This window comes from Octopus bimaculoides, chromosome 14 (genome assembly GCF_046866305.1).
Source record: "Octopus bimaculoides isolate indiv1 chromosome 14, ASM4686630v1, whole genome shotgun sequence".
NCBI classification, from domain to species: domain Eukaryota; kingdom Metazoa; phylum Mollusca; class Cephalopoda; order Octopoda; family Octopodidae; genus Octopus; species Octopus bimaculoides.
The window spans coordinates 53,400,932-53,416,885 of NC_142941.1; the positions used below are offsets into that span (position 1 = coordinate 53,400,932).

General features: G+C 35.4%; 2 protein-coding genes across 2 annotated transcripts in view; one reads left to right on the forward strand and one right to left on the reverse strand.

The window, feature by feature from the left end:
• The window catches only part of LOC106867705 (cilia- and flagella-associated protein 99), a 169,284-nt gene extending 156,404 nt beyond the window's left edge, over window positions 1-12,880 (forward strand). The window contains exon 18 of the mRNA XM_089362951.1: window positions 12,709-12,880. Within this exon, the coding sequence (XP_089219077.1) occupies window positions 12,709-12,726 (18 nt within the window). The 3' untranslated portion in view covers window positions 12,727-12,880. The remainder of the gene's footprint in view (window positions 1-12,708) is intronic.
• LOC106867701 (protease-associated domain-containing protein 1) lies at window positions 4,443-15,954 on the reverse strand. Its single transcript, XM_014912659.3, has 5 exons — window positions 15,810-15,954; window positions 7,828-7,946; window positions 6,443-6,552; window positions 5,887-6,054; window positions 4,443-4,694 (listed from the first exon to the last, which is right to left on the reverse strand). Exons 1-5 carry the CDS (start codon window positions 15,886-15,888, stop codon window positions 4,577-4,579), a joined length of 594 nt encoding a protein of 197 aa, XP_014768145.1. The 5' UTR covers window positions 15,889-15,954; the 3' UTR covers window positions 4,443-4,576.

Genomic DNA, 15,954 nt, shown 5'->3' on the forward strand with positions numbered 1-15,954 from the left:
TTTGTTTCAGTCGTTTGACTGTGCCCATGCTGGAGCCCCGCCTTTAGTCAAACAAATCGACCCCAGGACTTATTCTTTGTAAGCCTAGTACTTATTCTTATTTCTTTATTGCCCACAAGGGGCTAAACATAGAGGGGACAAACAAGGACAGGCAAAGGGATTAAGTCGATTACATCAACCCCAAAAGGATGAAGGGCAAAGTCGGCCTCAGTGGAATTTGAACTCAGGATGTAGCAGCAGATAAAATACTGCTAAGCATTTCACCCAGCATGCTAACGTTTCTGCCAGCTCCGCTCACCTAGTACTTATTCTATCGGTCTCTTTTGCCGAACCACTAAGTTACGGGGGACATAAACACTCCAGCATCAGCTGTTAAGCAATGATTGGGGGGGACAAACATATATATATGCGACAGGCTTCTTTCAGTTTCCATCTACTAAATCCACTCACAAGGCTCTGGTCAGCACAAGGCTCTGGTCGGCCCAAGGCTATAGTAGAAGACACTTGCCCAAGGTGTCATGCAGTGGGACTGAACCTGGGATCATGTGGTTGGTAAGCAAGCTACTTACCACTCAGCCACTCCTGCACCTACAAGTATATTATATTAAGAAAAAACTCTTATTATTATTATTTTGTTTTAATATTTATTTTGGTTTTTGTTACTTTTTGCCAGATTTTATTGGCTCTGCTGTGGCTTTGGTTTCAATCCATGACCCTCTCTAATAAGACAACTACTTTCTAAACAATTTGTCTTTTAGTGGGGTTTTTGTTGGTTTTTGTTGTTTTCTTTTGGGGGGGGGTTATAATGACAAAATAGATTCTGTAACAAAAATAACAATTTAAAAAATTAAAATAAATAATTTGGAAAATGATAAAAAAAAATAAAATTAGAAGCAAATATCTATTTGAAAAATATATAATTAGCAAATGTTTGTGTAAGTGTAGAGAGAAAATACCAAATGTTGGAAAATCTTGTTATTTTAATGAAGAACAGACTAGAAGCAGCAGCATCAGATTGCTTCAAAGAGAGGATGTTTAGTTAGTATTGGGTAAAAGCCAATGACTGGCTTGCATAACTTTGCATATAACTTTGGAGTAGTGTAGTCCTCCTCCTCCCCCTCCTCCTCCTTCTTCTTCTTCTTCTAAGAAATTAGAATAAACAACTTTACACTGTCTTCTTCCTCCCCACACCCTCCATTTTTTTTTTCTTTTTTCACAGATTCTAACTCTTCTAAGAGAAGTTCTTGTTTCTTTACATTTCACAAGACCAAACTCTTTTATGCTCTGACTGTGTAAAGAAAAACAGAAAGAAAGAAAAAGAAAAAGAAAGAAAAATGAAAGTTATGAAATAGGATTCTGGTGTAAATTTACTACTTTACAAAATATTGCCTACCCAAATTCCTTGCTCGGCACAGATGTTGGTAATTCAACTTTTGAAATAGGTTTCCTCTAAATTCTTGCTACCTTACAATTAGCAATTTTCTTTTTTTGCTTTGTTTTTTTAAGGTTTTCAGAGAAGAAACCAAACCTTTACATCATTTCTTCCTCCTATTTTGAAGAGGTTAATGTTTTATGGATTGATGGCTACCAAAAGAATATCTATTGGGAAAGAATTTTAAGGGAATTGTTCAAAAGTAGAAAGATAATAATTCATCATCATCATCGTTTAACGTCCATTTTCCATGCTGGCATGGGTTGGACGGTTCGACTGGGGTCTGGGAAGCCAGGAAGCTGCACCAGGCTCCAATCTTATCTGGCAGTGTTTCTACAGCTGGATGCCCTTCCTAACGCCAACCACTCCAAAAGTGTAGTGGGTGCTTTTTTACGTGCTACCGGAGGAGGCTGGCATCGACTTTGATCAGATGGTGCTTTTTACGTGCTTTTATAAAGATAAGAATCCTTTTTAATAAAGATATTAAGCCTGAAACTTTTTGAGGGGAAGGGCTTGTTAATTATATCAACCCCAGTGCATAATAATAATAATAGTAATAATAATAACAATAATAATGGTTTCAAATTTTGCCATAAGGGCAGCAATTTTGCAGGATGGAATGAGTCGATTATATCAACACCAGTGTATCACTGGTACTTAATGTATCAACCCTGAAAAGATGGATTTGGTAGACGGAAACTGAAAGAAGCCCGTCGTATATATGTATGTATATGTATATATATATATATATCTATATATATATATATATATATATATATATATATACATATATATATATATGTGTGTGTGTGTGAGTGTGTGTGTGTGAGTGTGTATGTGTGCATGTATGTATATGTTTGTGTGTCTGTGTTTGTCCCCCCAACATCGCTTGACAACCGATGCTGGTGTGTTTACGTCCCCATAACTTAGCGGTTCGGCAAAAGAAACTGATAGAATAAGTACTAGGCTTACAAAGAATAAGTCCTGGGGTCGATTTGATTCGACTAAAGGTGATGGTCCAGCATGGCCGCAGTCAAATGACTGAAACAAGTAAAAGTAAAGACTGTATGCCTACACACACACACACATACAATGGGTATAGAACTTGGCACACATATTTCTTTCAAGTCCTGGAGAGCATACATACTGTATGCAAATCTTGTTGAATGTTCTTTGGTTACAAAATTTGGCACATGTGTAGTTGTATGTACAAAATCTGTGGCATGCAGAAATGGCATTAGCAACAAATCTCAGTGCATATATATTTATATATATCAAAATTTGACACATGCAAGTTTTTTTCCCTAAATATTTAGGTTGAAAACTTTGTGAATGTGCACCAGGTTGTAAATGTGGTGCATGCATATTTAAATGCAAACTTGGCAAATATGCAGAAAAGTGACAGCTTGGTTCATGCATATTGGCTTAAAATCTTGGCGTATATGCATTAGGTTTAATACTCAGATGATGCACATTGGCGTTAGAACATAGTACATGCAAATTGGCTTCAAAACTTGTTGCATGTGCATGCTGTCCAAACATAAAACATGCACACTAACTCAAAAACTTGGTATGCGCATATTGGATGCAAAGTTTGGTGCATACACACTGTGTGTGCAAAAGCTGCTGCATGCACCATGAATGAAAAATCAGCATGTGTGTGCATTGGCTTCAGAACACTTGGTCCTTGCATGTTGAGTTCAAAACTTGCCACAAATCAATTAAATTTTATATAAATCGAAGTATTTTCTTTATACAGAGTAAAAAGGAAAGTATTCTGTTGTTATTAATGTTGATGTGTGTATGTGTCTGCGTATATGCGGTGGTATCAGAAAGTTCCTGCATTAGTTATGTTTAATAAAAAATAACTGAGAAAATTACTATATGTTTAAATCTCACAAGGGCCAAATTTTATCCCAAGCCATCAAGGACAGGAGTAAAGACCTCGCTACGAAGCTTTTGAACAGCTGTAGAAATTCTGCCAAATCAGATTGGAGCCTGGTGCAGCCATCTGGTTCACCAGTCCTCAGTCAAATCGTCCAACCCATGCTAGCATGGAAAGTGGACGTTAAACGATGATGATGATTCAGGTCACTGCCTGGAATCAAACTCAGAATCTTGGGGCTAGTAGCCCGTGCTCTTAACCACTATGCTATATGCCCGTGGGCATTTTTTTGGTTTATGATAAAAATGGATATTTTTTATATCAAAAATCTCAAACAGATTTCTGTATTTTTTACTGTAAGATATCGATAGAGGACAAAAAGACATTTTACATAGACTTTGGAACATTTCATTTTAATTTTATATTTAACTTTGAACATGAATTGTCTCTTGCAGCAAAAATAAACTGAATAATAAATATCAAAAGTAAATGGGAGAGAAAGAATACTTCCAATAAGATTCTACTACATCTTTCAGGAAAGGTGCAAAAATGATGCAATGGAAGTGTTGTAGATAGGAAAAAAAAAACCCCAGTAATTTGAGAAAATGGGGATAAAGTCATAAAAATGTCCATTGCTGTTCATATCATCTCTCATTAATTGAGTGGATGAGTGGAAAGATTCCAACAAGCAAAACAGAGCAGAAAAAGAATTTTCCAATAAAGCAACACATCACAACATACATGTATATATATATATATATGCATATATATTTAAATATATATATATATATATATATATATATATATATATATATATATATATATATATATATATGGTTATAACAACTGGCACCTCATGTCTAGTTATTCAAATTTTGACGTTCCTGATCAACATATATATATATATGTATGTATATATATATGATGTATATATATATGATGTGTGTGTGTGTGTGTGTGTGTGTGTGCGTGCATGCGTGTGTGTATATGTTCTGTCTTTATGCTAGTAAAAATGGTAAAATATTATCCCTTCGTATATTTTGCCAAACACACACATAAGCACCCACTTTACCGAAAGGAAATAACTTGACATAAGAGACAGCAGCAATTTTCTTGAATAATAAGAAAAGTAAGAAAATTTACAAAAGAAAAAAAACCATTCTTCTTCTCAGTCAGGTATTCAGAAATATTGCAGGATTCTGTACGATATTGGCAGAAGATATTTTTGCCACTGAGAGGATAAAAAGTCCTTGGTAGAATCACCATATTGTCCAAGGTGGGAAGTGAAGTTGATCTACAGGAACTCGGCTGATATTCACTGGGATGTTTATGATGCCAAAGTGGTACCATCGTCTTAACGTCTCGCTTATCATCCACCTATAGGATAATGATAATGATAATAATAATAATAATAATAATAATCATAATAACAGTGATATTTAATAATAATAATGATTATAATATGATAATAATTTTGTCTTGTTATAAAAGATGGGCTTCAGCAAATATTTTGCCCAATACCACAGATTTGCTTGTCATTTGTTTGACCTTAACCAGTTGAGCATGTCCCTTAGTGGCTGACGATAAGTGCATCTCTGATCATAAGCAGAAGTAGTTGGGGAGCATCATAGCCATGTGTTAAAAGGAATTCTTTGGTGTTTGAATAATTCACCTTTGGAAATATGGGTGTTTCATTCATCATCCTCAAACAAGCCTTATTCAGGCACCTTTTGAGTGGGATTCGCTACTCAACCTGAAGAAAATTCTAACTGGGCCCCATCTGCAAGGTTATGTGCTGTTTATCTTGATATGAGATCACCATGTTGTACACATACGGTTGTGATGCATGTGCCTGGTGTACCCTTATCAGATGAGCAGTCATGATGGGTATACTGGTCTTCATATATTTTACCCCAGTGTCACTTGGATGGTATGCACTGCTCTCTCACTCAATAATAATAATAATAATAATAATAATAATAATAATAGTAATAATATTAAATAATAACAACAACAATAATAATAACAACACCAACAACAATAACAAACTTTTCTATTATAGGGGCCAAGAGACCAAGTCAATTACATTGACCACAGTGCTCAACTGGTGCTTATTTCATTGACTCCAAAAGGATAAAAGAAAAGTCAGCCTTGGCACGAATTTAAACTCAGAATATAAAGACTGATGAGATGTCATTAAGCATTTTGTCCAGTGTGCTAATGATGTTGAAAGCTCATTGCCTTAATAATGAGAAACAGAAAAAGAAAAACACACATTCCATGAATTTCTTCCAGACAATGATTATTTTCCATCCAGAAATGTCTCATTTCATAGAATGTTTAACTAATATGTCACAAGTTATGTCATGCTGTCAATTTCTGAAAAGAGGGAAATAATGCTATACATGATTACCATTGACTGGAAATTTTGAGAGTTTCATAATAAGTAACCAACAAAAAAAAAAAGCAAAAGATTAAATATGTGAACTCTTGACATCATTTTCGTTATAATTCATTAATGTTACATCATAATGACAAATAAAAGAAATAACTAAAGATAATAGCTTACCCATCTTTTCCAAGCATGAAGAAAACCGGGATGTCAATGATGTGACTAGAGCTGTCATGTATCATGTTGAAATATTCACTGTCGTTGTTGGAATCACTGTCTGTGATCAATACAGCAACAGCTCCTGCCTGCTCAGCATGGAAGCTTTTGGTAACAAATGTGCATTTCCTATAAAAGAGACACACGGCAATAATTTTGACACTAAATTTAGAATAATTGACTGAACAATTTGAGGAATTAAGTATACTTTTTATGTATGTGCACATGTATATATGTATGTATGTGTGAGCATGTATATATGTATGTATGTGTGAGCATGTATATATGTATGTATGTGCATGTATGTGTGAGTATATAATGAATGTCATGACATGTCAATCAACACAAACACACGTTCGCTATCTGTGACATATACACACACATAGTCGATATATTTTTTTGTTAAAGTGTTTTAATAAATTATAGCAAACATCATTTGCTCTGCAATTCCATATAAAATTCTGTATATAAACCAATAGAAACTTTCAAAATTTAAAACCTAAATCCTCCTCCTTACCCTTGCTTCAGAAGAACAACTGCTCCATCAACAACATGTTTATTAAGAAGAGGACTGCACCCTAAGTAAGGTTCTGCGACAACTAAATTTATCCTGTGGTATATGTGTCTCTGCAAAATAACAAGTTTGAACAGTTATTTTTTTTAATTGTTTCAAATTTAACATTTTTTAATGTCTAAAAATCTAAAAGCAATTTGATAAAAATTTAATAAAATATTAAAAATTTTATGGAAGGGCATCCAGTCATAGAAAACGATGCCAAACCAAACTGGAGTCTGGTGCAGCCTTCCAGCATGCCAGCCCATTCAAACCATCCAATCCATGCTAACATGGACAATGGACGTTAAATGACGATAATGATGATGACATGTTATATATATATATCAGTATTTTAATGTAAAGCTGTAAAATGTTTTATGTTTTATGTTTTATGTGTTACTTGTTTCAGTCATTAGACTGTGGCCATGCTGGGGCACGTGTGTATTAATTTAGCAAGCAACTCATCTAACTAGTTTTTATCTAACAATCGACAGATATATATATGTAACTGAATAATTACATGGACCTGATTAAGTGTAATTAACTGAATAATTGGTTTTGGCTTAGATCATCCAGCATATTGGTCATTGAAATGACTAAATACCATGTCTGGCAATCCACTGGTGTTCTGAGCAAAATCCTGTGTGTTGAACCCTTTAGATTACTCTACCAAAATGTAATGCTTATTTATTCACATTGTTTTGAATTAATCAGGCATTCTCTCATAGCTTCAAGATTATATGCAGGCATATATATATATATATATATATATATATATATATATACAGGGTGGCCCAAAAGTAGGTTTACAGTTATTCAATTATCTCTGTTGCATTCATATATTAACAGTTTAGATCTTAATTATAAAAAAATATGAAACCATTATTCTATGCTAATTTAGTTAATTGTAAGATAGAAATTTAAATGTAATAAAATGTTTTAGTAGAAATTTAAAGTGCCTACGTGATAACTGTAAACCTATATATAGCATCAGAAGTCTGGTGTGTCTGTTTCGGCAGAGTTTTTATGGCTGGCTGCCTTTCCAAACACCTTTCTATCACAACTCCCCCGTAACTGATTTCAAATTTTGGCACAAGGCCAGCAATTTAAGGGGAGAAAGTAAGTCAATTACATTGACCCCAGTTCACAACTGGTATTCATTTTATCAATCCAGAAAGGACGAAAGACAAAGTCAACCTTGGTGGGATTTGAACTCAGAACATAAAGGCAGATGAAATGCCACTAAGCATTTTGCTCAGCATGCTAACAATTCTGCCAGCTCAGCACCTTACAAATATCCCTATATTAATTAAACAAAAATAATGGAATGATGAGAATAGACTTACAAAGGAAGTCCCGAAATTCTCTGCAGCTCTTATTTTATATATGTATGAGATTTCCTCTGGAATGAGAATTTCAAAATATTGGTAACTGGTGGAAGCAGATGCAATTCCATATTGATAGACTGCAACAAAGAAATGGAAATGGTAAGTGTTTAGAATAAGGGAGAAGAAATACAATCAACAGAACAAGAAATACATAAAAACAACACAAAAGGTTATGATGCTCACTGCCATAACAAACTAAATGACCAACAGAAATGAAAGCATATATCATCATCATCATCACCGTCATCCTCATCATTGTTGTCATCACCATCAAAATCTCAACCAGACAGCCATTTCTGCATCTATAAAAGCACATTATATGTATGGTGCAGACATGGCTATGCGGTTGAGAGGCTTGCTTCCCAGCCATATGGTCCCAGGTTCACTCCCACTCCACAGCATATTGGTCAAGAGTCTTCTACTACAACCAAGGGCTAACCAAAGCCCTGTGAGTAAATTTGGTAGATGGAAACTGGAAGTAACTTAACATATATATATTGGTGAAGCATGACCTTCGAACGTCGGGCCTCACAGAGGCAATGACAAAAGACTGAGACCTCTGGAGACATGCTGTGACCGCGAAGACCTGGCAAATAAAGGGAGTTTGCGGCTGTATCCTACGCCAGTTTTGCATAACCATTGCCAGCCCATTCAAAAGCACCTTGGAGCGTAGGGCGACCTGCTATGCTTGAGGAGACCTATTGAGTCAAGTATATCAACATCAAAATGAAAATCAAATGGAAATTGTAGTTGTGACCCCTGTGCCGGTGGCACGTAAAAACCACCATCCAATCGTGGCCGTTGCCAGCCTTCTACTGGCAAAGGTTGATTTGATGGAGGCAGTGAGTTTATGTGCAGCACAAGTATCAAAGCACTGTAAACGAATTGTATCTGCAGGGTGTTTACAAAGGAATTGCTGAACAGTCTTTCTCAGACTATGAGGAACTACCAAGAGGATAAATTCTTAGTACAACCGCAGATGCTCTGAAGCTGAATGTAAATCAGTACATTCTAAATGTTTAGTCTTCTTTAGAAGTGATTTATCATTTCCACCTCAGCGAAGGCCGAGGTATTGTTTTCAGTCACATTTGTTTGTTTGTTTGTCCATGGACAAGATATCTCAAGAACCACTGAATGGATTCACACGAAACTTCCAGGGATGTTTGGCCTCATGACTAGCACAAACTGATTAGATTTTGGTACTGATCTGGTACCAGACAAGGATTCTGGATTATTTTTCCTGTTTTTTAACTTAATTTTTGAGAGCAGTTGGGTTCATTTTTAGTATTCTTATTTGTGAGAGCAGTCGAGCTTATTTCAGATATTCTCATTTTAAAAATCATCTCCGGTTAATCATTGAGAGGACGTTGGTGTTGCCTTTGGTTGAGGTTTGCACTCTCTGAGTGCTCTTGTTATTCTATATTTCTGTTGCATGTTACATCGCTTTTTCTGATTTTTGTAACATATTAGTAGCTTTAAATATTTTCATGATAAAGGTCAGAAATTCCAGTTGGTTTATTTCTCAGTTAATAAATTCTGGTTCAGTTGATTGCGATAATTGATACATCTCACATACGTGTGGGTGTGGTTAAGAACTTCATTTGCACCCATGTGCTTTTGTGTTTGACCCCGTTGTGTGGTATCTTGGATAAGAGTCTTTCTGCTCTAGATTCAGGTTGGCCAATACCTTGTGAGGAGAACAGAAAGAAATCATGAAGAAACTCATTGAATATGTATGGATTATCATCATCATCAACATCGTTCTAACTTCCATTTTCCATGCTTGCATGGGACAATCAGAATTTGTTGAGGAAGATTTCCTAAGGCCAGATGTCTTTCCTGTTGCTAACTGTCACTTGTCCCCATGCTTAATAATATTCCCCCACCCCTACATATTCATTTTTACATTTGTTTCTCAATCCCTTCATGGGTTAGATGAGTATATGTGTGTGAGTAGATGTATGTGTGTGTGCACGTGCAAGATTAAAGAGGAAATTCAAGACTACAAAGTAAAATCTTGAACTGATAGATCTCAAAGCAAAAAGAGTAAAGACTAAAGTTTTAATTTGCAAGACACAAGACAGAATCTTGTAGCTACTACCATCAGATAAAAATAGGCAGAAGACAACTAGGCAGAAATTCCATACAGTGAACCCGTTATAAACTATAGGTACACATGAGGTATTGCAGGATCACAATGTCAGCATATCCCACAGGTGTCATTAGACAGGTATGTGTGCCGACAGGAAAAGTAAGCTTCGTAAATAATAGATGCACAGAAGCAGCGATGGATTTACTTATAGGTTTAACAGGCTCAAGCCTAGGGCCGCATAATCTAGGGAGCCTCCAGTTAAGATGTTTAATGTTTATAAAGCTCTTAAGGAGGGTTTTTACAAGTGGAATAGGTTTAGGGCCTCTCTGCATCTAAATCTGGGACATCATTGAAATAGTTAGTAAGATTACATGAGATAGATTCCTTCAATTGCTTGGAAGGCTCTTTAGCAAATGTTAGCTTTTGTTATCTTGGCGACCTAATTAACAGTGGAGACTTAATTAGCAGTGGAGACTTGGTGTTCTGACTTAATTAGCAGTGGACGTGGGTGTTCTGAAGGCATTGTAGCCAGAGCAAGAATAGGATGGGAAAGTTCAGGATGTTATTTCTTTTAAAAAGCACATTGATGTCTTTGTTTTTTTGTTATTTTTGTATTTAAGTATTATAATTTAAAGTGTGAGATACTGGTTTTGAATATAGAGGATTTTGTGAAGATGGGAATGAAATGAGGCAAGCATACCTTGCTAGACATGTAATGTCAATGAGCATGAACAATTGAAGACAAACGAGAGAAAAAAAACTGGAAAGAGAATCAAGTTTAGAGTTCAGGGGAGAGAACTGTTCTGATCTGGTCATGTGATGTGTGTGGAAGATGTCATTTGTATAATAAATTTATTGAGTGCTCCAAGTGGAAGGAAGAGGGAGATCAAAGAAGACAAAAGATTAGAGTACTTGGATTAATGTAACCAACTAACCACATCCTTTAAAATTGCAGGCCTTGTGCCAAAATTTGAAACCATTTTTGCAGATAAGGCAGTGAGCTAACAGAATCAATAAATTTACAGAAAAAAATGCTTTGTAGTCTTATTTTTGGTTCTTTACATTCTGAGTTCAAATCCTGCTAAGGTCAACTTTGCTTTTCTTCAATGAAATAGCTATCAGATGAGTCTTGGGACAGATGTGATAAACTAACCTTCCTTGTCCTAAGACTGCTGGTCTTCTGCCAAAATTTGTTGCCATTATTACACATAAGGCGGTGAGCTGAAAGAATTGATAGATCTTCAGAAAAAATGCTCAGCAGTATCTTTTTTTACTCTTTACATTCTGAGTTCAAATCCTGCCAAAGTCAGTTTTACTTTTTATCCTTCAAAGATTGATAAATAAAGTACCTGTCAAATACTGGGTTCATGCTATTGACTTTCCCCTTCGCCTCATAAGTGCTGGCCTTGTGCTTAAATCAGAAATTCTTATTATTACACTGGAGTCCACATAATTGATTTTATTCTGATTCAAGTCCAACAGATCTAGCAAAGCTATTTCCTGTTATTTGTTATTAATACTTTACTCTCTCCCATTTTGACCTTTAAATGATTCACTTCGTAGAATATTCTTCTACTTTCTGAATATTTTTTTCTGATGTTTTTCTGAAATTCTACAATGAAGAAATTCTACAGTGAAGAAATTAAAAAAAAAAAAAAAAAAACTAAAAAAAGGAAAAAATCAAAATTTATTGTTGTTTTTGTCCTGCTAGAATATAAAGACAATATTGTTAGAGATATCAGACTATATCAATATTATATTGATATCGTATTTGTGTATTGGTTTCAGTCATACAAAATCAGTATACAAATATTGATTTCATATCATATTTTCCAGCATAAAAATCCAATTTTTCAGACGAAAACTTGTCTTCATTCACTGTCCATACCTCAAATCATAAGGCGGTGAGCTGGCAGAATCGTTAGCATGCCAGGCGAAATGCTTAGCAGTATTTCGTCTGCTGCTACGTTTTGAGTTCAAATTCCACCGAGGTCGACTTTGCCTTTCATCCTTTCGGGATCAATTAAATAAGTACCAGTTACACACTGAGGTTGATGTAATCGACTTAGTCCCTTTGTCTGTCCTTGTTTGTCTCCTCTATGTTTAGCCCCTTGTGGGCAATAAGGAATTAAATATTACACATTTAAGACTTATAATAAACTTTATATAGTCTACCCTTTGCGTAGACAGAAAAACCAGTAGTTTTCCAAGAAATATCACAACACTCTTTCACTCTCTTTCTTTCTCTAGTTATTGTCACAACTTCCAGTGCAAATTAAGTCCCCTTAGGTTATCAAAAATACATTTACTTCTCTTGTGACCCATCTAAGCTATTCGCTGACATTGAAAGGGTTATATTTTACTTTCAAAATCTTGACCCATTTAAGCATCCAGCATCCTCCATAGTTCCTCCCTTGCCAGCTACCTTTCCATTGTGAGCCTCCAGAGAGCATTGCCATCCAGATTCAAAACCACTGCACTACATGAAGCTGGGGCCTTAATTAGAGCTTGTAGCAGTGATTTAGAACCGAATCTCTGGATACCCAGTCAGACATCATGACCAAGCCACAGCAGTTTCATACAATAGGTCTGTTAAACAACCAGTCAGCATTGAGCCACTGTGTGATTCAGTTTTCTAGAATATTCTCTCTGTGCCCCTATAGAAGCGTCACTTCTGCTACCTAGACCCCTTGCAGAACATTGAGACCAGTCAACTCGTTCACACATCTCACCTCTTATGATTGCAGAGAACTGAAAGTGGCTGAGTAAAATGCACCTCCACTCTTGCCAGGGACATTTGCAGACATCTCCATGCAGTAAGACTGACCCTGGAACCATGAGGTTGGGAAGCAAGCTTCTTACCACACAGCCACGCCTGCACCTATTTGTCGAGGAAATAAACCCAGGAAGAACTCCAGATTTGGCTTTTGCTTTCATTATTTTGTGCATTTTTATTCATTTTGTCATAATTTCAAACAGTGAAATCAGAAATGTCTTCAGAAATGAAAATTTTAGAGAAGTTGAAAAAGAAAGAAAGAAAGAAAAAAAGAATTAAAAATTGAAAATCTTACTCAAATCAAAATTTAATTTTTTTAAAGAACTAAAAGATATCCTTAATTTAAGGATATATCTCTAATATTTTTATAAATATATTTGATCTTTCGATTCCATGTCTATTTAGATGCTGATTTATGATAAACAGAATGTTACAGTTTCAATTGCGAACTAAAATTTTAACAAATATGAAATGAAAGGAAAACAAGAAAAAAATTCATCCACGAAAGTTGGATAAACTACAAAGGGGAGTAACTCCAGATTCTAAACACGCTTTTAAAAAGTTTAGTCTTAGTTTTGAACTTGAAGTTGATTTGAGACACTGTTTTATTAAATAATAATAATAATAATAATAATAATAATAATAATAATAATAATAATAATAATAATAATAATAATGATGATGATGATGATAATAATTTCTTTATTAGCTACAAGCACCGAAAAACATTGAGCGTAATATAAAGACGAAGGCTAGGGGACGTGGTTACATATACACGTGTAAATAATAGAAAAAATTTTAATTAACTGGAAGATTAACAACAAAATTTCCCAACAGGGACGAGTGCGACCCAGAGGCAGCCAAGGAACCTCGTCAATCCTGGATCACTCAGTCCGCCAAGGACACCACAGGCAAGCGTACCTCTTCCATCCGTTCTCTTCAACTAACAGGTGCAAGCTCAGGGCAGGCCCACTCAATCGGGATATCTTTGCCACATTCATCCATCTTTCGACAAAATGATAATGATAATAATAATGAGCGTCCCTTTTTGGCGATTGTACATCACAATCCAGCAGACAAGACGTAAAGTGTTTGATGGAAAGACTGCTTTCGTTGTATATGCTTCTTTTCACCGTTCACCTGATTGTGGTACCGAATGTCTTTCTCTCCCTTGTCTTTAGTTTCCCGTTAGATTGTCCAAGTAAACGACGGATCGCGATGACATCCACTTTTCAAAGGTTGATATGGCTCACTAGTTGGTCTTTGAACTATTTATTTAATCATCCGACCAAGCAATGACTATTCTGTTGCTGGCTGTAGAGAAAACTTACAAAAGATAAAAGAGTCAGACATGCGCTTCACATGGTCAAACCACCTCAGAAGATTCAGGTGTAGCGTTTATTCAGAGCACCTTGTGCTGATTCAGTGAAGGACTGAAATTTATTCCGGCGTTCGTATGATCGTATACAAAACTTGGAGGGTAGTACTACAGAATTACCACACGGCCTTAATGACTGAAAGAAACAATAAAACAATATATGTATACGCACACGTGCGCGCGCTCATGCATATTAAGGTGCAGCCATGCAGAATCTTCTGGCTCCGAGTTCAAATCACACAAAGGTCAACTTCACCTTTTATCCTTTCATAATCATTAAAATAAAGTACACGCCGAATACGGGGTTCGATGATACAAACTATGTCCCCTTGTGCGTTAACTAGAAACAGTTATCAACATAACCTGTAACTTTAGATTCTCTTGTACCATATCGTTGAAATAACATTACTTTGAAGTTTATGTCCAAATATATTCGTATATTCTCTCTTATAATTTTCTAAATTGTTGTTTTAATACAGTCCTACATGTTGGTATATACGCATGCATGTACGTAATTATGTGTGTGCGTATATACGCATGCATGTATGTATGTAGGTAAAGGATACGGCAAAACCTGCCTTCGGATTTCCCATTCTTGATAAATGTTTCAACAGCAAATGTACAATGTGTACCGATTCAAACCATGACAATAACCAAAACTATAAACGGCAAAACATTTGCCGTATGCAGACACCATTACCACTTGCCTAATTTCGCTAACACCATATCAAAGGCCGTGCAAAATATTGGAGCTTTTTCTGCCGCATTCTGTATTGCTAACCATTTTGTTGTTCGTTACTTAGAAGCAGGGATTTCGGGGTGGTGGGGGTCCTTAATTTAAATTATTATTTTATTTATTTATTTATAATTTCTAATTTCGTTAATTGATTTTTAAGGTTAACGCACTGAGCCATTCGAGGCTCCAGTTTATAAAAAGAAGTTAAGTCGATCCACAACGAAATTCGAACGCAGTACAGCGAGAACAGTAACTCGAACTAAATTGGTGCTACGTAGTAAAATGAATTCGCCTTAAAAATCAATTGACGAAGCTATGCTATCAATACTATTTTTGTTAAAGAATAATTAATACAGTATACATTAATTATTAATAAATTATAGAATAATCCTTCGGTTTAATGTAAAATTGTTTTTATTATAACTTAACATAGAAACAAATACACGCATTGTGGACCATATTCAAAGATCAATTTGAATTTAGGGCGGTAAAAGCAAGTATCTGTGTGACCAGAGTCAATTAGGGAGCGAAGTACTTGTTCGCAATTTATCAAAAAGCTAAAAATAGCAGCCAAATCTCCCTTAATCTTCTTTTTAAAAATATGTAACTCTACTCAATCGGAGATGGTTTTGGTTCTGTATAACAACGAAATCCTGCGAATCCTTCTTTTGTTCATAATTCCTACTCGACTCAGACTGATTCCTTACGCGTTTGATAGACATTAACCAATATTAATTACATCTCCAGGTTTTCATATCGTCGAAACTATTTATTAGTTTTACTGCGTGGAATTTTTAAAAAAATAATAATAAACACTTTTGAGTCACTCGAAGAAAATATTATTCAAGTTTGTGAGGTAGATTTTGGAATTTCACAACTGAATATCGAGTTAGTAACCAAACTAAAGGTTTATATATTATGTTAAATAACAACATCAAAGAATGCAAATGGAACAGACCAGTGAGCAATAAAAGAAGACGTATGATGGACAAATAATATTTGGTAGACAAATCCTGTTTGGTTCCAGCTGACAACATGGATGCTGATGTTCAAGTAAAAGAACAAGCATCCAGGTATATTAAACAGCAAGGTAATTAAGGGCG

Bases quoted from the DNA above. Each gene is read 5' to 3' on its own strand.
- LOC106867701 (XM_014912659.3), bottom strand. From the start codon at position 15,888: ATGTTGTCAGCTGGAACCAAACAGGATTTGTCTACCAAATATTATTTG. The intron at 7,947-15,809 runs GTCTGTTCCATT...TCTTTGTTGCAG, and splicing joins TCTTCTTTTATTGCTCACTG to TCTATCAATATGGAATTGCA. The intron at 6,553-7,827 runs GTAAGTCTATTC...GTTATTTTGCAG, and splicing joins AGAATTTCGGGACTTCCTTT to AGACACATATACCACAGGAT.